The sequence below is a fragment of the Sprattus sprattus genome (genome assembly GCF_963457725.1).
Source record: "Sprattus sprattus genome assembly, chromosome: 1".
NCBI lineage: Eukaryota > Metazoa > Chordata > Actinopteri > Clupeiformes > Clupeidae > Sprattus > Sprattus sprattus.
Genome location: NC_137920.1, coordinates 34,373,400 through 34,395,966, shown reverse-complemented (window position 1 = coordinate 34,395,966; position 22,567 = coordinate 34,373,400). Strand labels below are relative to the sequence as shown.

Sequence of the window (22,567 nt, the reverse complement as noted above, 5' to 3'; positions counted from 1 at the left end):
CTTTTTAGTGGTTATTGGATTACTGATATAACACTCATGTTGTAGCAGAGCAATAAAGAAACATATGATTGATCACATTTACCAAAAATGAAGGCCTAGTTCGCACAACAAATATACAAATACATTTGTGTCGGGAACTATATCACTTTACGGCATCCGCTGTTGTCAAGCTGAGCATTCTGGACAGCAAAATAGGTGAGCTTCAAGCTTGTGTATAAGACTTGTGTTTAAGTAAATCTATTATGTATTCAAGAACTAAGGCAGCTTGTACTTTTCTGCAACAAAACAAAACAGTTACATACACAACATTCACGTCATTCGATTTGTGAAAGAGTGAAGCTTGGGAAGTGTCTATGCTACTCCTTAACGTTCCCAGCCAGACTGCCTATATGCCCTGCCCACATGAGCGAGTCAGCTAGCGAGCTAACGTTAGTTTGACTATGCTGTCCTGTTTTGGTTAGCTTTTCAATAAAAATATCATAGTCGCTTTTGATGGTTTGCATGATCTAGATATTGCACCTGCACGTTGCTGTCAGGCAATGCGTTTTGGACTTGCCAACGGTCTGCAAAGTGGAACTTTGAAAGCCGTTGTTGTGGTAAGTTGTATTGAATCTTTACCTGGCAGGCTGAACGTTTAGTTTGATGTAATTGAAAGCTAGATAATTGGACATTTCCTTTCTCATAGGAGCTACGGTGTCGATGCTCTCTGAAGTTTCAAGCCACGTTTAGCACTGAAAATGACTGCACAATATGTTTTGAACTGCATTTACCTGCATTGATAAACTGATGGAAGTGAAACAACCTAGAATATTATATTTTGCTCTACGCACACACACACACACACACACACACACACACACTTAAAAAGCTAAATGTACCAAATGTGTTTTGACCTTTCTTGGCCAATACTGAGCAATACTGTATGGACTCCTAAACTGATCCAAACCTTATGTTTGTGTTAGAGATGCATGGATTTAAAACACTTTTTGTTGGCACTGCAGTCGTTTTCGGTGTTAAGCGTGGCTCAAAACTTTAAACTGCAACGCAACTACAAGGGCTCCTTTATGAGATACAACATGCCCCGATATATGAAAATTTTCCTTTTGTATTCATGTATTATATGTGTGCCAAGCTTCATGCTTTTATCACAAAATACACAACTTGTTAGCTATGCTGCTGCTCAGACTGAGGGTGGAAGGAGCAGTTTTTCATACAGATGGTCAGCTTCTTAAGGAGGAATAATGGATTGAACAAGCTACCTCCAGGATGGCAATACCCTAAGACTTAATGGCATGATAAAAGATAATATTTCACCTTCTCATTTACACAAGCTTCATGAGCTGCACATCAGGCTTGGTCTATTCCTTTAGGGGATCTTAACCCTGTCTGCTTCTTCTTCCATGATTGGATGTGAAACTCCTGCCAAGTTTTTCAGGCTCAGGGCCAGAGTGCTTGCCAAACATGCCTGCCGGCCACGCTGACAAGTTTTGCCCCTGTATTTGTATCTCACACAAGCAAGTCTGTATCAACAGCAGATGGTCAAATTGCCTAATATAATGCTCAATTTGGTCAATAGCCCATCATGTCAAGTTTGTGTGGATCTGTTACATAAAATGTTCGTTTTGATTTTCGAGACGTATATTTCCCTTTCTAAACTGACCTGTACTACATGTTGATGCCCAGACAGTGCTTCTCAGTGGGTTGATGCTCCCTGTGCTGAGGACTGTGGGATTGCGGGCGTTCTCCATGGCATCAGAAACCTACTCGTCAGGCACTCACTCCGCAGCCTTCGTCACGTGTCCCAATGACACCGTGGCCAAAGAGCTGGCCCAGTAAGTGTGAACACCAGTCACCTATCCAGTTGAGGTCCTCTAACATTTTAACCGATTACATTTTTTTTATTTTGATAGATCATCCCAGTAAATGGTGACTTGGTCTGGCTTCTCCTCTACGCTAGATGTATTTATTGTTTGTTTACTCATGATGTGTCAAATAGGTTAACATTGTCATCGGTAACGTCTTTGTTTGACTCTTCACAGTGGCATTGTGGAGAAGAAGTTAGCTGCCTGTGTCAACATAGTGCCCAAGATCACGTCAGTGTAAGTGACGTCCACAGTGGATTGGATCAGACCAAAAATGCTAGTTGAATATTAGGAGCTATTTAGTGTAGTGGGTGCTAAATTGAACTACTCAGGTTTACTTGCCCAGTCAAAATGTGTGCCACTTGATCTGGTGTTGCACCTGTGGTAACCAAACCTTTCAGAGCCACAGATATACATAGTGTCACTGTTGGTGTGGCTGGTAAATACTGTGTTGTCAAACTCCAGGACTGAAACCTGGTCAAGCAGTAGACATGTTATTACTAGTTTAGTAGACTGGATCAATGTATGGACCTCTGGGACCAGATGTCGGCGTTGGAGATGGTGAGGCTGCTTTACTATTAGCTGTTCATACCACAACTGTGTTGTTTCACCCCAAAGCTGGTCAATGAGCACAAAATCAATAACTCTGACTGCTTAAAGTAAAAATGTGACTTTTACCATGTCTTTAACTTTCACCTGTCTTCAAGTATCAGTATACTGATTTTTTAATTTTTTATACTGAGTTTGGCTGATTTTATCGAAGTCAATCCCAGACATTGCTGCTTTATTTCAGACGCTAACTATGTCTGCCTTAAATATCTTAAAATGTGGTTATGTGTTGGTTTTAAATACATGCAATCCTGTCACTGTCCGTTAATGGCACCATCACCTGTTGTATTTAAACAGATATGAATGGCAGGGGAAGATCCAGGAGGACAGCGAAGTGTTGCTGGTGAGATTTTTAATTTCTTTTGTCCAATTCATCCACACTTCAGAGCCTTAGAAGTAAATGAGCAAAATGTTCAGACTCCATTGGATGAATAGTTCTTGCGTTGTCGTCCTTTGACTAGCGTGTTTCAAAAAAAATCCCAGCTAGACCAGCAAAATGTATAATCAGACCAGTAAATGTATAATCAGTGCACTTACACAGTAGTCAGGTAAGGTAATTGGATAATTAAGTGAGGCACTCTTGACTTCATCTTGAACCCATATTCATTTACCCACCCACAGATGATTAAGACGAGGACTTCCAAAGTTACAGAACTAGCAGAGTATGTGAGGTAAGACCAACTAAACTTAATTGGCACTGTGCAGAACTGCCTCCAGGCTCAGTTGAAGTGCCTGCCATGTTCTTCCTGCCAAATAAACCTCTTCTGACTGACTGACTGTATTGAGCGCAGGTCCAACCACCCGTATGAAGTGGCTGAGGTCATCAGTCTGCCCATCGACCAAGGAAACCCTCCTTACCTGAAGTGGATCGGTGAAGTTGTGCCTGAATGAAGAGCCACTCTCAACAAGTACACTAGAAGGGGGAAAAAATCAACCTACGGTGTTGAAAAGAACTCTTTGACATACATGGCAGTGGTTGCACTGCATTTTTTTCACTCATATGTTTGACTGAAGACTGTTATCAAATAACTAGCACTTATTTTGATTGATCTGCAGATGGATTCCCTCTTGCAAATCTGGATTATAGGGAATAAAAAATCATGAACCCATTCATTCGTGTTATGTCAGTTTTTCTACATTGTTTCAATAAATCAACTGTAATGTGTGGGTAGAGCCACAAGGGAGAGACATTTTCTATATCTTAGTCCCATGTAACTGATCAATCATGATTTTCTTCCATTATATCTCATTTGCTCTTTTCTATTGTTTGTAAATTATAATCCAACATCCATTTAGAGGATTTGTAAAGGGTTTTGGCACTGAAGCCTTCTGTACAATGCATTTCCCACCCATAATGGTTTGAAAGGGTAATGGGTGGAATTAGCTCTATTAGACTGGTGTCTGGTGACTTCAAAAGGAGGACCTTGGATAGATTTAACAATAGGCTGTTTTTTATTATTTTTTATGGTACGGCCTTGTGAGTACAGAAGGCCATGTAACAGTTGTGTGGTTTTAGCAGTACATGGGCATCTACAGTTCAGCCTTACAGCTTTAGAATCCAAACCCTGCCCCTTACCACAGCCAAAACAACCCCGGCTTTTCCATACGTGTCCCCTACTCTATAACACAAACACACTCTTGCCTCTTATAGTGTTGTTTTGTAATGCGTCATCCAAGTTATTATGCATTTCTTTTTTAAATGGGTCCGTTCATGCTCAGGCTTATGTTCTTCCCAGTCAATGCGACAGGTATCTGTTCCGGATCTAGCGTGGTGGCATGGTGTCTGGACCTGATTATTCGTTTCCTAGTTGTGTGTGTATTTAGTTGTCAACAATTGATGCTCTTTACCTAAAACAAACTGCATCCATATCAAGTGAATTCACCACAGCATGTTTATTCTCAGATGCCACTTCACACCAATCAAGAAGACTGCTAGCTGCACCACAATGCCAGCTCAGGCTGGAAAGACACAAACACCAATTTCAATACAGGACTCCTACTTAACCGCCAGATAAACACGTACATTTTCTCTAAAGCAACCATAGCACAGATTAGAAAAAGAGAAAGCAAATGTTTTTAGCAGTCCCAAATTATGCTTTGGAATTTGTTCTTATAGGCTACAATTTGGATGGTTGCAGTGTGCACATCTGCATCCAAGCCCACCTTTCCAGCTGTGTTAAGAACACATTTGATGCATTGCTTGTATATTGATTGTACGTGAGGTGCATTAAGCGATTTGCAGGAGTGTGAATTGTGAAATATGTTTTGGCAGTCAGCTCTGACGAGCCCTAATTATTTCATGGATTATTTCCACATGGCAGAAGATACTCTGCTCGAATGCACAGCTTCTAATAGACGCACCTGAGCTGCAATCGTTTCTCTCTGTGTTTGTAAGCTACGTGATCATCACGGTGGGCCATTCACCCCCTTCTGCTTTCTCAGCATCGTGCGTAATTCGTGGAGCCTCGACGCAATGGATTATCTGTGTGTTCTGCTCTTGGCCGTGCAGCCAGGGAGGTCACCTTGGGCCCTTGCTATCCAACCGCCTTGTTGATCGGAGATTAAGTACAACCGCTATGATTGCCTCTGTTGGGGTTTCTGAGAAACAAACGCACGGGTGCTAATGACGCGAGGAGCCAGCAGCAAGCTCAAATTGGCTTTAATTGTGGGCTCTGTTGTTCTTCACCAAACAAAATGAGCTTCATTTTCTCTCCAGTGACGTAATTTCATGGGCTGGGGAGAACGTGGACTGAATAGATCTCCAGAACATATAAACGCTGCAAGGCTTTCAATGGATGATGCGTTTTAAGAGAAAAAAGCCACATTGATTAGCGGAAACCATCAATGACAGACACTTGCTTTACATGTAAATAGCTAAGCTGACCATGATGACGGCATGAAGTAGACAGTCTGTAGAGCTTGTGATGGCCACAGAATACGAGTACACAGACAACACATACAGTGGCATGCAAATGTTTGGGCACCCCTGCCTGTTCAAAATTGGTGTTCTGTAAATAGTTAAAAGTACAGTGTTTAGGATAAGGTGGCATCTGGCAGTGAGTTTTCAACCAACAGAATACCCCTCCCTCACCCCTTCTTGCAAGTGTGTGGGAGAATATATGGTGTTCATCAAGTACCAACAGCCACTTCTAAAATTGTCATAATTTTCGACCACATCAAGTAACCATATATGAAATAGTATGTAGTTATTTAGTCTGTAAAGCGATCAGGTCATAGCTGACATGGACTGTTAATTGTGAAGATTGGCTACGTTAGTTGTTGCAGAGACATTACGCTACCTCAGAATAATAAGGTTCTATCTGCGTTCAGGTCAGTTTTGAGATATTGAGGTTTAAAGTTTTAGCATTGCATATACCACAACTGACAAATGGGGCACATTTTTCAGAATAAAACACTCAATTTTTTTTTTTTTTTTTTTTAAACACCTTAAATAATGTTCATAAATTATGCCAGAATAGGAATATGTAAATAACTCAATTTTGACAAAAATGTCAGATAGAACCTTATTATTCTAGGGTAGCGATTAATGGCTGACACAAGCTCCAAAGCTTTTTTGTTTGACGCTACACTTTAAAAACAAAATTGCAGCTGTGGGATGATCTCAGCAGCATTACTGGGTCTTTTGGGTCCAAATAACTAAGATAAATTCTAGTTTTGGCATGGAAATGTAAAATTTGAATCCTAGTAGCAATTCGATTTCAAATCCTACTCACCTAAGGAAACCTTTCTTGAATCCTTTCCACAAAATTCAGTGTCAGAGGTCTGCAAATAAACATCTATGCAAGCCTGATACATTTAGGAAACTTTGGACTGATGACGTTAAAATATAACCTTTTGTCTGCATTTTACTGTATGTTTGGAGAAAAAAGGGTGCAGAATTTCACCTCTCTAATTGTGAAGCATAGGGATGGATTTTGTCGCACAGGGAACATTTCACTAGGAGAGGGAAGAATGGATAAAATACAATACCAGCAAGTTCTGGAAGCAAACATCACACACTGTGAAAAAGCTGAAGATGACAACAGGATGGCTACACAGGATAACAGGATAATGACCCTAAACACATCTCAAAATCCACAATGGATCACCTCAAGAGGTACAAGCTGACGGTTTTGCCGTGGCCCTCACAGTTCCTCAACCTTAACATCATTGGAAATCTGTCAACAGACCTCAAAAGAGCAGCTCATACAAGATTCTCATATAACTAGAAGCCTTTTGTAGGAAAGTATGGGAAAAAATCTTTCAAACAAGAATATAAAGACTCTGCTGGCTAAAAAAAGCGTTTGCACCCTGTGATATCTCGCCAAAGGGAGTGAACTACTGTAAGTACAGACCATGCAGGGAGCCTAAACGTTTGCTTCGGACCCTTCTTCTTTTTTTGGTATTTTGAAAAAGTCAAAGTAATCATGCTTAACATATTAAAGGAATCATCTTTAACTTCATGCTTTTTTCTAAATCAGGTCATCCTTTAGTCTCTCAGCTATTCACAGTCACAGAAGTTTTGACCATGGGTGCCCAAACCTTTGCATGCCACTGTACCTCTGAGTTCAAATTAACCAAACTCTGCTAGAAACGGTCCAACGTTTGTCTAGATTCCCACAGTATTAACATACATTTGTTCAATAAGAGAAAGTTAAATTATTGGTCAAAGGCTCTTTTTTTTAAATAATTAATGTTAAAATGGACCTGAGGATTTGCATAACTCCAGCTGCCTTTCACAGCCTATGCACCTGGCTAGTGAACACCTGGGCTAATCCCCAGGTAAGTCAGGTCCACGCTACAGGTAACTGATCTCTAGCACGGAGCTGTGCTCCACAGAGACATCAGTGAGAGGTCTGACATTGCCGTTTCGGGCTCCGTTGACCACCAGGGGAATGACCACTGTGGACCCGGGGCCCAGGCCTCCCCCAATAAGTTCCCCATTACTAGTCCCTTGACCGAACCCTGCCTCCCACTTCCCATGCTGTGGGAGGAGGCCCCTGGATCCCTCCCCTGTCCCGTTTCTGTTCCCGTTCTGTGTGATCTTGCAGATGTCCACCATCTGGACTGTGTCTTCCTCCTGTGTCATCCCTTCTTGCTCTTCCTCCCCTTCTTCTTCCTCCTCTTCCCCTTCTTCCTCCTCCTCTTCCCCCTCTTCCCCCTCCTCCTCCTCCTCCTCTTTCTCTTCTGGGTTCACAGTGGCTCTTAGGCTGTCCTCGATGTCCTGCTCTCTCGTGGCCCCCTCCTCGGCGGGCAGATGCCTGTCGTCCCCTCTGGCCTTCCCCCCCGGGTGCTTCTGCTGCTCTCCCATCTGCCCACCTCCTCCACCTCGAGCCCCTCTCTGGTTCTCCACTCTCCTGGACGAGCGGCAGAGGGCCTTGCGGAAGCCGCGCTTGAAGTTATCGGACAGGAAACCGTAGAGGATGGGGTTGGCGCAGCTGTTGGCGTAGGAGAGCACCACCACGAAGTAGTAGAGGCCCCGGAACTCGCCGGGCAGCAGCACCAGCAGATTGACGATGTTGAGGATGTAGAAGGGCAGCCAGCACAGCACGAACACAGCCACCACCACCACCACCATGCGCGTGATCTTGCGCTCCGACTTGCGGCGCCGCACTGAGACCGCCCGGGCCTTGCGCCCTGCCCTCCGCACCTGGAAGAGAAAGATAGCAAGGTGAACGAGAGGCAGGAGGTAAAAAATTAAAAAGGTAAAGCTCACTGTCAAGCCCTCAAATTTATTGTTAGCATCAAGACAGGTTTTTTTCTGTGATTTCTGAGATATTCTGGTATGCAGGGCAGTCCAGCACATTCCCAGCTGTCCCTATGATGGCTCTCATAGGTTCAGAGAGGCTAGAAAGGACATTCCTGTCCGTAGCAAGCTGAGCTCCATGTTACACATGTAAGAGGAAGTAAATGAACTGACGGGGGGCCTCGATGACGTGTTTGGTTACATTTTTGATCGTTTCGCAAGCAGTAAATAAATTAGTCATGAGACATATTCCTGCACTAACTAGTATCCGTGGCACTATGAGTCATCAAGTACCCCAGTAAGGTAGGAAGTGTTATGGATTATCATTGCTAACATTCATTCTGCTCCTCCTATCTCTATGGTTGCTATAGTCTTCCTTCCCTTTTTATTGTACTGAGATCAGTATCACTAACTACGAAATCAATCACTAACTACCAGGTCCCTGGAAACCATTACGGCGGCCACAACATATCTAGTTTGTGGATGGCAAACGCTACCTCAGCAACTCCTAATGAGTTCAGCTGCCAGAGAGGCAAGCCAATTAGAGTTCTGTAAGGGTAAAACCCTTATTTCACAACTCTCAAAAGGGCAGTCCAGAAAAAGGAAATAATGATTGTGGTCATTCAGGGTTACAATGAGAAGGCATGACTCACTATCCACGGCCTTTGCGTTTGACCCACTGAGAATGGTGAAAAACTCTCTAGCTCAGATGCTAAGAAATGAACTTGGAAGCAGGTTCAGGGAGATATGTATACAACTGGGAGAACAGTCAGTATTATATCTAATTAAAAACAAAATGGATACAAAAGTCGGTTACTATGGCAGGATAGTTTTGCACTTAGAAGGCTAGAATGCAGTCACTAGCATGTAGGATGGTGCATTCAGAATGTAAGTCATCCCCATAGCTAACAATGATGACAGAACTAACATTTGGATTTATCGGCTATAACCATTTACTCCAGTTGCCAGACTTGTACTGACACCTGCTAGTCATGGCACTCTAATGGATCTCGGCTTGCCATTAGCCTGAGTGCTTAACGAGACCAGGGACAGATCCCCTCTGGGCCCAACACTGCTTCAGGCCCTCACCTTGATCACGATCAGCAGGTAGCACATGCAGATGACCAGCAGGGGGCCAAAGAAGCCCAGCGCTGAGGTGTAGATGATGAACGAAGCCTTCCACACCTCCGCCGGCTCGGGCCACACGATGCTGCAGTTGCCGTCGTCGCGCAGCACGTCGGCGAACACCACCACCGGCAGCACCGTCACCATGGACACCGCCCACACGGTGGCGTTGACGACCTTGGCCACGCGGGGCTGCCGCCACCGGGCCGAGCGGAGGGGGTGCACCACGGCCAGGTAGCGGTCGATGCTCATGACGGTGAGGCAGAAGATGCTGGTGAACTGGTTAATGGCGTCCACCGTCATGACCAGGCGGCACATGAGCGAGCCGAACGGCCAGGAGAGCAGCGCATTCTGCACGGCCAGGAAGGGCAGGCCCAGCATGAAGAGCTCGTCGGCGATGGCCAGGTTCAGGATGTAGATGTTGGTGACCGACTCGGTGCGCAGGTAGTGCAGCACGATGTGGATGACCAGCGTGTTGCCACCCAGGCCCACCACGCACACCGCCACGTAGATGAGTGGGATCAGCACACCGGCCACGCTGGGGACGAACCCGCCGTGGTCGCCGCCGCCCGCCAGTGTCCAGTTCTGCCCGGAGGAGTCATTCAGGAGCAGGTGGGCATCGTCACCCAGGTGGAAGGAGACGTTCTCCCACAGGGCTGCAGGGCGCATCAGAGAGAGACCAGTAGCTGCGTCTAGGTGCATTGTGGAGATGGCCAAAGGGGGGGGGGGGGGGGTGGCTTCAGAGACAGGACATCAGTACTGTGATTAGGGTGGGGGGGGGGGGGGGGGGTAGGGAGAGATAGAGAGAGTAAGAGAAGCTTTACAAGATCGTGCAAGTGTATTATTGCTTTTATGATGCTACAAAGGAGATAGTAAGTACACTGTAGATGATGGTAGAATGGGTGGCTTCAAAAGACTGGACATCAAAACTGTATAGCATATGTGAGAGAGAAAGAGAGAGAGGTGTGTGTGTGTGTGTGTGTGTGTGTGTGTGTGTGTGTGTGTGTGTGTGTGTGTGTGTGTGTGTGAGTGACTTTCACATTGAAGCTTTAGAAGAAGATTCCACAGGGTCATATATTTTCACACAGCTTTATAATTTTACAAAGGAGAGGAGCACATAATTGCATGCAATACAGCAGTTGGCAATAATTGAGAATGAGCATGTTCACACAGCAAAGTCTGTTGAAGCACAAACAATAACAAAAGACTCAAGCTTCAAGAAAAACAACTTAGCATAAGATGTGCCGGACATGGTCTGTGCTTACAAATTAATACTACGTGTTCACACTCACACACACGCTTGTATGTACGTGCGCGCAGAAACACACCGAGGTGTGCACATGGGCTTATTGAGTTGTTATCAACACCTTATAATGAAAGTGTCCGGTCCTCACACCCACACACACACACACACGCTGGTGGCTGGCTAATGTAAATTAGCGGAGATTGGTTTAGCAGCAGAGCACACGCTCTCCATCTGAAACCCAAACATGGCTCAAAACACAGGCTCGCTGATTAACGAAGCAAGCAAGCGATGACAGCTGACAGCCTATTCAGTGCCGTAGCTAATTTGATGTTGTCTTCCATAGCACATCTGCGTCAGGGTAGAGGACACTTAGCGTTTATTCTGCTTATGTTTGTCACAAAGGAAGTGTTTACCATTGAGGGTTCGCAAACATCCCTCAAAAAACACAATCTGTGTTTTCAAACCCTGGTGGGTTGTGTCATGTTGTCCAGCTAGTGGAGTAGAGAGGATGAGACTCTCCTTTGACATTTGAGACATTTTGGCCTTTTTCTCTTTTTTGAGAGACATGTTTGGTGGTCATGCTTCTGCCCAGCTGTTTTTTTTTTTAGACCGCAAGAACATGGTGGACGAGAGCACTTCAGCTCCAATCACCCAACCTTTCATGGCGACCATCTGGGAGAAACAGATGTCTGTAGTGCATATTACAAGTAGTACTTATAGCTTCAATAGCAGAAGTGATGGCACAGGGAGAATAAGAGGACCCAATGCGGACAAAAAATTCCAATTAAATTCCTTTAAATGTTTATATTTCTACATTCATGTAGGTAACTGGAAAAGCTGGCAAAATACTAATAAAAAAAAACAAAGATAGATACGAAGTACTGGGTAAATGGATGCTCTGCTGAAACACTGTGTTCAGAGGCTCACTTGCAGTTAGCACACAAACTGAGCCTGATTGTAAGTGATTGCAAATGAGAGGCTCTAGTCTAGAAGAATCACACATCATTAGTAGCGGTTGGAATGAAACTGAGATTTCTTCGCTAAGTGCATTCACAGTCTCTCGACATTAACCATAAAAATTATAAGACCATAAACTGAGCTCATTTACAGTCTCCTATCGTTTCTGTTTGATTAGAATTGGTACTCAAAAGGGAAGTCAGTATTTTTCTCCCAATGTACTCCTCACCAGAATCCCTCTCCTGTCTGCACTGGTTGATTGACTGGTTTGACAGTACATGATTGACAGGAGACATGACAGAGTATTGTCCTGATGGGTTGGGTGCCTCCTCATCTTAATTGGTTGAATGTTACGGGATTGGACGATTTTTCCCCATTTTACAGTGTGTTGGCTGCTCATTTCTAAGACTATATATCCTACTTAACAGAGAGTCTGTGGAATATGAGGAGAATTTAGCCATTCATTACAAAACATGTTATTGTGCTTAAACCCATTGACTACAACATTAGGTACTAAGTGTTTATGTTCTTAGAGCAGTTTGGGGGGGAAAAAAATCTTTATTTTGACAATGCCTAACTTCTCACGATCAAGATAGCTGTCCAAGTTCCACAGACTCTCTGTCCAGCCAAGAGCGACTGTACAACTCACATCCTGGGCCTCATTAACGGTAGAGAAGACGGAAAGTGCCGGAAAGCCTGTAGTGGCACAGATAATAACTCTTCAGACACCCAAGTATTCTTTGCGAAGGAGTGTCTGAAAAAAAAAGCACAGGTCTCTCAGAAACGGGTCCACCAGCGCTTACTGAAGGAGGCTCATCTGTCAAGCACAGCAAGAGATGACGCCAGGAGAGTGCATCTCCTCTTCACTCAGACCCTCTCGGTTCTATTAAGGCCCCCACACACACAAAGCCCTTATGCCTTTCTCCCATCTCACTTAGGAGTGTCTCATGAGGGTTTTGTTCATCCACAAAAACCGAGGTGGCATCTTGGTTGAGGGCCGCATGCAAGAACAGACCTCATCTGCTGCTCCGGCTCTGTGTCCTAGCGGTATGCCCACCAGCACCACCATGACACACAAACACACACACACACACACACACAAACACACACAGACACGAACACACACAGACACGAACACACAGAGACACACACACGCACCACACACGCACCACACACACACACACACACACACACGCACACGCACACGCACACGCACACACACAGACACACACCCTCGCCACCTTCAGAACCTCCCAGCAGCTCCATCTGAGCTGCCTGTTAGCAGTGATACAGTGTGGCCCTCACAAGCCCCCTTTCCGGCCGCTGCCGCTAACTCTAATGAACCGCACAATGGATGCCAGCCTAATCTCCGGAGCCCACAATAAGGAGGTGCAATCTCCCATGCCACAGAGAGAGATAGCTATAGTACCCCCCCTCCTCCTCCTCTTCCTCCACCACCTCCTTTCCCCTTTGTTCCCATTTCCTTTGTTGTCGTCCAGAGGTGGATCGGCAGGGCACGTTGCCATGGGGACCAGGGGGCTGCTGGACTGGACCAGGCTGATTTATGTGTATCCAAAATTAGTTGGGGTGAGGAGTGGTGTTGGGTGGAGTGGTGGAGGGGAAATGGGAGGGGTAGGGTGGAGACAGAGGGGTGGAGACTGGTGTTGAGTGACAGTTTGGACAGAGGTGATATACAGTGGGACCGGTTTTCGTGACATGGACCCAATTGACAAGGCTGTAAGGTCAAGACAGATACACATCTCACCCTGACAGATATATTATGTCTTCTGGTAAAATCAGCCCCATACCACACAAAAGATGAACAAATATAGATAAGTGATGCAGATGTTCATGCATATTCTCAAAATAGTAGGACAAACGTCCCTGGCCTTGAAACCCATTTCTGGCACAACACACTTTTTGGAGCGGGTGATCAAAACGGTTGCATGTCTGTGACACCTTCACACTGACATCCTTGACACTGACATCTACATGAATCTCATGGTTCAACCGAATCACAAGGATGTTAGAAGCAAGACCACACCCATAGACATTTAAAAAATGCCAAGTTCATTCATATATGTGCAGGTTTGATTGTCAGACTGTCGGTGGTTTGTAGAGAGGTGCGTGCATTTACACATTTCATTGTAGGTGAACTCAGCTCACAGCTCAGGTCTCTATACAAACAGTCCATTTCATGTCTCTTTGTGTACACCGTTTAAGTACTCTGCAGAGGTCCAGAGTGCCTAGCCCCGCTATAATTGGTGTGTGCAGAGCATCAGAGAACACTGTGTACGGATGCTAGCGGTGACCCCTGCGACCAAAACAGTTCACACAGCCACAGCCCACTTTTTGTGGACCCTGAGTGATTGCAGATAATAATTCGCCCAAAAAAAAAGCTAACAGATAAAATGGGCTTTTCAAAAGCAGCACATAACTGCTACAATGCAATTCGTTTCTCTCTTACAAAAGATGGGGGGGGGGGGGCAAATATATTTTAAGGGGCAGAAATGCCATCCTGTGCAGGCAGTATGGCTGGAAGTGGAGCCATAGACACTTGCCTTGAGACGCTATTCTAATCTCGGCCAATTAGCTGACAGTGGCCCCCATGAGATCAGTCCTTGAAGGCTCCCCCACTTGGCTCCAGGGCCAACGAGGGGTCGTGGAAATGACACTCTGACTGTTAAGGAGAAAACGGCCGAGGCTTGAGGATGTCTCAGAGGATCTGGTTGCCTTTTCAAACACCCAATTACTCTCGAAAACAGCACATTTTGATGGGGGTATGTGTGTGGGATGGGAGGATAGATGAGAAAATTGGGGGACTTGCTTTTGAGTGCCTTGTCAAGGACAGGCGTGTACTGTACGTGTGAGTACGTGTGAGTGTTCCTGCGTGTGGATTTAATATGGAGATTAGTGTGTGAAGGTGCGAGTGTGTTTATGGATGTGTGTGTATGCATTTGCGTACGTGTGAGACATTGATTGTATGTGTCGTGTGACCCAAGGAGATAGAGGTGCTGAGAATGGGGGCAGCTGCTGACAGCAAAGTGACACGGCAAGGTGTGAGAGAGAGAGAGAGAGAGAGTAAGAGAGAGAGAGCGAGAGAGAGAGAGAAAGAAATAGAGAGAGACTCCATATTTGACTCCATGCTGTACCCACCATAATCAGAAAAGCAACATAACAGCCAGTGTGTGTGTGTGTGTGTGTGTGTGTGTGTGTGAGTGTGTGTGTGTGTGTGTTTGTGTGTGTGGGTGTGCGCATAACCTTTTCATTCTTAGACCTGTCACTAACATGTTGCCTACTGAAAATACAGTCTATACAAATTGACCTCCATCTAAAGGCCTCCATCTTCAATTTTCACCAACAATAACAACTATGTTCCTGTTCATCTGTTATCATCTTGTGTCTTTCGTGCCCATGGTTACTGTTAGGTTTCTAGGATTAATAGTCTGGTAAACTGATGGCAGCTCTTCTAACTTCCTTCAGTTTTCATCCCCCTCAGTGGCTCTGCCCATTGATAGGCTGGCTAAATAAGGGTCTATCCTCAATGCCTCACCCAGTCTAGAATGGCTGAACAAAACTCACAGGTCCTATCCAGCTGAGGATGATAGGTAAGGTTTGCTTTTCTGGTAATTAATCGGATTACTTTTTTAAATCACTTGACAGTCCTACTTAAAATACATCCCCAGTAGACATTTAGGCATTATAATATGAAATGTAACGCTAATGTAAATGTAAAATCACTTTTCCTGGCAGAACTAACTTAATAATACAAGTGGCTGGCTCCAAAGGTGTGATATATCATTTATGTTATCCACACATAAAAATGCTTTGGTACTTTAAAAATGTATCTAATTCTGCAGGGATAAAAACCGGTGTTGCAAAACATTGATGTCTAATGTATGTATCTTCTTCATTACTTACAGGCTTCTATTGCCTTTAAGTGTTGGCAATTATCTTGCCCAGAAATAAAGACTTTAGATACATAAAATGCACTGGAATATTACTTAATACTTACCACAGGATATTATTCTATCATTGCTGGTAATAGCAGGTTGGGAAAGATTTCCGTTTTTGCCAAAGCAATTGACGTGTTGCACCGTTTAAGTGCTGGTCTTAGGTAAGCCTTCACATGTTTCCATTTGTTCCTCATCGTGTATGACAGAATGCAAATAAACACATCCAAATCGCTGCCAAATTGGCTAAATGAGCAGGTTGGCAAATGAAAGCCATTAGGAGGCTTCGCCGGGCAGGCTGGCACGCAATTAAATAAAGAGCATCTCTATCTCCAGCTGCATCCAAAGGTGCAACACGTTAACTGGAGAGGGGAGAGTGACTGGGGTGAAGAACTGTTAATTGCACTCAGAGAGGGAGGGAGGGGGAGAGAGAAGGAGGGAGGGAGGGAAGGGGGGAGAGAAAGACTGACATACAGGGAAAAGGAGAGGCAGGGATGGAGGGGGATGGAGAGGAAGAGGAGAGAGACAGAGCGAGCGCTTTCATCAGTGCCTCAGCCCCCCCCCCCTCGTACATGTAGAGTGGGCTGATTTAAACAGATGTTGACTCCTGGATCAGATTGATCGGTGTTAGATGGATTAAGTGAGAATCAATGTTGTCAGAGTGAATCAGTACATGACTTAGAAGTCAAGGGAATGGTAGAGGAAATCGACATGTTTTTTTTTGTTGGGTGAATTCATGTGTGCATATTTGTGTGTATGTGTGTTTGTGTGTGTGTGTTTGTGTGCGTGCGTGCGTGCGTGCGTGCGTGCGTGCGTGCGTGTGTGTGTGTGTTTGTGTGCGTGTGTGTGTGTGTGTGTGTGTGTGTAGTAGTAGAAGAGCATGGGGTGTTAAAGTGACAGCAGGAATTTGTGAATTATTTAGAATCAATAAGGGGGCGGGGGGGGGGGGGGGGGGGGGCAGAGGCAAGGCTGACAGTGAGAGAGGAGCAGCTTCTGCTGTCTCTTCCACATTCATCAGTTCTATATACCAAAGGATATACACTCAAGAGCCACCTACTGTAGGTCTGACCTAGACCTCTCTGTTCACAAGTCACACTTTCTTTTCAGACATTTCATCAAAGGGTGTCCAAAAGCACCTCTGCCTTGTACTCTGTATGTTCTAAGGTCTGTTCTATTTTTAGTAAGATATTGGTGTACTGGTAGGTACAGGTGTAAGTGCGCTGGTGGTGGTGATGTGACATGTTACATTTCACACCCAATCTGCATGGCTTTGGTACCACACATAGGTTATCAGCTGTGTACTGTTACCTTGGTTACAGTGACCCCTTCATATATGTCACTTTCCCAGTTTCCCAGTGTGACTTACAGCTGTTGGAACACATACACACGCACGCACATGCATGCGCACGCACGGGAACGCACACACACACACACACACACACAAACACACACACACACACACACACACAAACAGACACACACACACACACACACACACACACACACACACACACACACACACACACAGCAACTCAGCAACTCCTGTGTTACTTTTTCTCTGCCAAAACCCTTAGCTTAGCTTCTTTTCCAACCATGATCATTATGTTTCAGATTTGTCGAAAATGCACATCGACTCTGTCCCTATGCTGATGTTCACTGTAAAAAAAAAAAAAAAAAAAACGGCAATAATGTACAGTCCCTTCACATCTGTCAAAATGTTCAGCTTGAGGCCGTCAACCACATGCAAAAACGGTAAAATTAGAACTAAATGATCCATCCACCATACCATACCATACCACAAATAGATGTTATTAAGTTATATAGCTTAAACTAATAGCAAAATAAATAATAAAAAATAAAAAAGCAATACAGGCGGAAAATAACTTACCATCATAAACTCTTTTCGACCAGGCAGTGACTCATGACGTACGGCGCACTTGCGTTATGTGTAGCTTTCCTTGTCAACTGGACAGTTTTCCCAACTGTCTGACACAGACAGTTCTTGAGGCGCTCGAATCCAGGGCTAAATAACGGGGCTGTCTCAATCCCACGGGCGCAACAGCATTCCACACAGCAAGTGCTGAGGTGAAGCGCTCCGGAGCTGCTGCTCGACTCACGGTGCTGCTCCAGCGCGCTCTGGCACTGTGCCGGGGGTCATATCAGTGAGAGAGAGAGAGAGTGAGCGAGCGCAGGAATGAGAGGAGGTGTGTGTGTTTGCGTGTCTGTATGCGTGTGTGTCTGTTTGCGCACTTTCTTGCACGACTCAAGTACGATTAAACGACAAGCCAGCAGATGTGATATAAAATACACACCAACCTCTCTTTTCCCTGAAAGCGAGAATGTAGCAATTTGTATGACCATAAACGGATGAGCAATTCCGCTTCGCCGCGTTTAAGAGCTCATGCAGTGCTGCTAGTTTGCTCGTTTGCCTCGGAATGAGGGCGATACAGATGGCCTGGTCGTGTAATCATAATGCCCTGCATCTTTTGTCTGTGAAAGTAACGACAAAAGAGAAACAACTATTGTAGACATAAACGACTTTATGGAACATCGCAGTGGAAGAAAAAGAAAAAAGAAAGGTAATGAAGGTCCATGAATATGCTTAGCTTCAAATAATGTGAGGCTGTTACATTTCTGAATGGATGAAGCTTATTTGAAAACCCCTTGGCAGTTCCAACATGTGCTGTCTTCTCATATTTGCCCTAAACCAAAAGGACTCCAGATCTGACCCCATGCTACTGCGTGTTTCACGCCCGGATGGCAGCCTGCATAGCATTAACACAAGACATCACCCCCATTAACCCTGAAATGCAGAATCTTCACTGGTCTTTCGGATGCGGTGGGTAAAGAAAGAGAAAAATGCTGCTGTGCTTGTAGACATGGAAACCTCTACAAAGGACCAGTGGTAACCGAGAGCCGTATTTCTAAAACTCAGTGGTACGCCAAAAATGATCTGAAGCACAGTCTCTGTCAGCAAATCCTGTCCCATGGGTTGTTGTCAGCCTGGCCTTGGCGTTAAATCCAATGAAATTCAACACGACAAAGGGATGGCATCCTCACGCCAAAAATGAATATCCTACAATTACCTCATCAACCTGATGTCAGTTGTCACTGACTGTAGCTGAAATAAAATACACGATACCAGTTTCTTCTGGCTACCGACTGCTCTCTGTCCAGCTCTCTTTCTAACCGCCAGAAAGCTGTACACTAAATATACACCAATATGAAACATTATTCTGTTCTGTTTACCATTTGTTTGCTTTTGGTTATTTATATGTTTTCCTGACTCTCCTCCTCACCTGTTATCACCTGGAGTGAAATCCTGGTTCCTGGTTGTTCTCTGTGTATTCTTTGTTGTTCATTGTTCTCTGCCGGCCTTTCCATTTTTGCTCTCTGTATTCATACCTGGTACGTTTTCTGTAGTCTCTACTATATTGTGTCAGTATTTTGTCTGAGCCTTTCTGTCTTATAAACTTTTGGGATTTTTGGATTTAGATATATGTCTGGCGCTTGGATAATTTTTTTCATCTCCGTCCTTGGTGTTGGCCAGTGGTGTCTTTGTTTTAAGCTTCCGAGTATTTTCGCCCTGAAATTTGAAGTGTTTGCAGCAAAACAGTGGACCAACTATAGCCTGGATACCAGACCGAACCCCGCCCACAAAATGTTTTGGTCTGGAAGTTCTGTCTGGCACCGCTCCGTTGGGGAGAAATTATGGTCGAGCCGAAGTGGATCTAGCCAATCAAATTGTCAGGGCGGGCTTTATACGATGATGGACAGATGGCTTGAGTTGAATAAACGGTAGATTCGAAATCGTACCAAGACGGCGGCATCTCGGGAGCCTGTTAGTGGGAAATATTTTATGTAAATTAAGCTATCTACACAACTTTTTTATGTCTACATTGACTCGGTTAGATGTGTATGTGCAACACGAATGTTGTAGAGTATTGTAGGTCTTAACTGAAGCTCTCTAGACATTTATTGTTAGGTTATTGCTAACGCTTAGACCAAAAAATCCATTGAAACACATAGTATATGTGCTGATAATAACGTGAGTATGCATATCTCACAGATATTGACAGCGCATTTATTTTAAAAGAGCAACAGAGAAACGCGATTAAGGCATTTGTCGATCGAAAATGTGTTTTTGCCGTCCTTCCAACGGGATCCGATAAAAGTTGAATGTATCAGATGGTCATACTACGTTACTCTGATTGGTTCTAGGTATCCAATTGAGCGAAGAGGCTTTTTCTTTCCTGGTTCGTTGAAACACGCCCCATAATCACAGCTCAATGGAGCAGTATCAGACTCATATTCTGACTAGAATTATGAGTATGACATCGTCAGGCTAGACAAACTATGGAAACAGAGTGGATCTTGACTCGCAGCATCCAAAGGAGGGGCGAGCATTCAGGCGCTGCATAGTGCACACACAGTTGGAAGACGCTTTCTCCCAGATGAAAAACTCTGTTTTCTTTCATTCTCAAGGTAACGATCATTGAGCATGGGAAGAACACAATGTATACAAAAAATAATAATAATTACTGACATGACTACAGTGCCACTTGAAAGTATGTGAACCCCTTGAGGACTTAAGCGTTTTCTGTTGTTTTACCATGATTTTTCATTTTTTTATCACCAATTTTCCATAGATGAAATGTCAGGTTTATGTTTATCATTTGCATGTACTTGTTTAGAGGAAATTGTTTGAGAAGCTGAAAAACTACATGAAACATGGAATTAGTCCATTTCAAAAGTAAGTGAACCCCCAGCTGAATTGATAAAGTCAAGCAGGTAACAGATTCAGTGAAACTTATTTGGGTGAATAATTAGTCAATTGAGCAAACCGATCATCTGAGACATCCTTAGGGAAAGGTTTGGGCCATACAGATTAAAAGAGAGAGGAAACCAACCAAACTACTGTAGTGCCAAGGTGTACCCACACAGATCAACAATGCCGAGAGGAAACGAGATATCCGAGAACATCAGAAAGAAGGTTCTGACAGCCCATCAGTCTTGGGAAAGCTATAAGACCATCTCCAAAAGATTCCAGCTCCATCCATCCATCCAAGACAAATAATTTTGAAATGGAGGGTATTCAACATGACCGCATCTCTGCCTAGAAGTGGACGCCCATCAAGACCATCACCAAGAAGCACCAGAAGAAGAATAAATCAGGTAAAAGTCAACCCACACATCACCTCCAAAGAGTTTCGGACCTCTCTGGCAGCATCTGGGGTAAATGTACATGGGTCTACAATCAGACGAAAATTGTTGGTTTTGATTGTGACAAAATAATTCTATCTCGGACTCATCTGTTTAAAGAAGGGACTTCCAGAAGGCCTTTGGTTTATCCAAGTGCTCTCGGGCAAAGTTGAAACGGGCAGTTTTGTTCTTTCTTGAGAGCAGAGGCTTCCTTCTAGCAACCCGATCATGAATGTCATGTCTATTCAATTTTCGTCTGATTGTAGACCCATGTACATTTACCCCAGATGCTGCCAGAGAGGTCTGAAACTCTTTAGAGGTGATGTGTGGGTTGACTTTTACCTGATTTATTCTTCTTCTGGTGCTTCTTGGTGATGGTCTTGATGGGCGTCCACTTCTAGGCAGAGATGAGGTCATGTTGAATACCCTCCATTTCTAAATTATTTGTCTTGGATGGATGGATGGAGCTGGAATCTTTTGGAGATGGTCTTATAGCTTTCCCAAGACTGATGGGCTGTCAGAACCTTCTTTCTGATGTTCTCGGATATCTCGTTTCCTTTCGGCATTGTTGATCTGTGGGTACACCTTGGCACTACAGTAGTTTGGTTGGTTTCCTCCCTCTTTTAATCTGTGTTGCCCAAACCTTTCCCTAAGGATGTCTCAGATGATCGGTTTGCTTAATTGACTAATTAAGCACCCAAATAAGTTTCACTGAATCTGTTACCTGCTTGACTTTACAAATTCAGCTGGGGGTTCACTTACTTTTGAAATGGACTAATTCCATGTTTCATGTAGTCTTTTGGCTACTCAAACAATTCCCTCTAAAAAAAAGTACATGCAAATGATAAACATAAACCTGACATTACTTCTATGGAAAATTGGTGATGAAAAAAATGAAAAATCATGGTAAAACAACAGAAAACTCCTAAGTGGTCAAGGGGTTCACATACTTTAAAGTGGCACTGTATATTGCGCCCCAGGGTCCCAAGGGAGTCCTTGCACAATAATTAGCCTGTGGTGAAGTTACTGCCACATCCGTCAAGTGAAGGTTTCTCTCCCTTCTCTCTCTCTCTCTCTCTCTCTCTCTTTTTCAGTTAAACTAAATTAATTAGGCTTTTTGACATAACCATGAGAAATCATATTGCTAAAGCACACTTGGGGTAGCAAACACATATAGGATATAAATGGATACATGTAATCTTAATATCTTTGTAGATGTACCTCCCTAACCTTCCAATGTCAATTACCCTTAAAAAAAAGACAAGCCCCAGGCAAACTTTCCTTAACCTCTGACCTTTCAATAGCTCCTGCACTTGGTCTTAATTTCTGAGTGCCCGGTATTACCTCGGAGTGCGAACTTTACCTGAACCCCTGATTATGAGATTGCTTAGTAACTGGAGTTTCTCCAGCATAAATCCTTCCCATGGAACTGACTGTGGTCTGTGATAGGATGCTTGCCTCAGAGCTTTCGGTGTGCTTATTCAATAGCCACTCAGCGGTTAAGCAAAATTGATCTGTTGACATGTCAATGTGAGACACTGTTACTCTCTCCCAGTTCTTCTCCGATGCTGATAGGGTACCATGTTCATCAAGTCAACTTTATGCCAGAAATTAGTTTGACAGACAATGAAACTTTGGGAAAAGTCAACTCTGCTGCTTATATACTTTGCCAACCAACTTTTTTCACCTTTTTTTTTACCTCTTAGCAACAGACGTGCTTAAAATGGGTAATTGTACCGTTCCTTTCTGGCACATTCCGAAGTTCCTGAAAGGAGCTGTGTTAAAGTCCCTACTCAAAAGGAATAATTTAGAGGCTATACCTTTTTAAATATCTTATTATTCTATGTTGTTTTATCTTCTCACTTTG

General features: G+C 44.1%; 2 protein-coding genes across 3 annotated transcripts; one reads left to right on the top strand and one right to left on the bottom strand.

Moving 5' to 3' along the window:
* The first annotated feature begins 53 nt into the window (after positions 1-53).
* On the top strand, positions 54-3,582 carry LOC308362524 (protein CutA homolog). 2 transcript variants are annotated; one of them, XM_080835224.1, is made up of 7 exons: positions 72-195; positions 511-596; positions 1,684-1,832; positions 2,040-2,099; positions 2,769-2,814; positions 3,093-3,142; positions 3,263-3,582. In XM_080835224.1, exons 2-7 carry the CDS (start codon positions 540-542, stop codon positions 3,360-3,362), a joined length of 462 nt encoding a protein of 153 aa, XP_080691350.1. In that variant the 5' UTR covers positions 72-195; positions 511-539; the 3' UTR covers positions 3,363-3,582. The 2 variants fall into 2 exon arrangements, with proteins under 2 accessions (XP_080691351.1, XP_080691350.1); XM_080835225.1 differs by lacking the exon at positions 511-596 and having other exon boundaries at positions 54-195.
* A 3,687-nt stretch (positions 3,583-7,269) lies between these two features.
* sstr3 (somatostatin receptor 3) lies at positions 7,270-10,044 on the bottom strand (the record flags this gene model as incomplete). The annotated part of the gene is made up of 3 exons (XM_080843771.1): positions 7,270-7,506; positions 7,669-8,121; positions 9,307-10,044. The coding sequence occupies 3 exons, from the start codon at positions 10,042-10,044 to the stop codon at positions 7,270-7,272; spliced, it is 1,428 nt and encodes a 475-aa protein (XP_080699897.1).
* Positions 10,045-22,567: the final 12,523 nt, after the last annotated feature.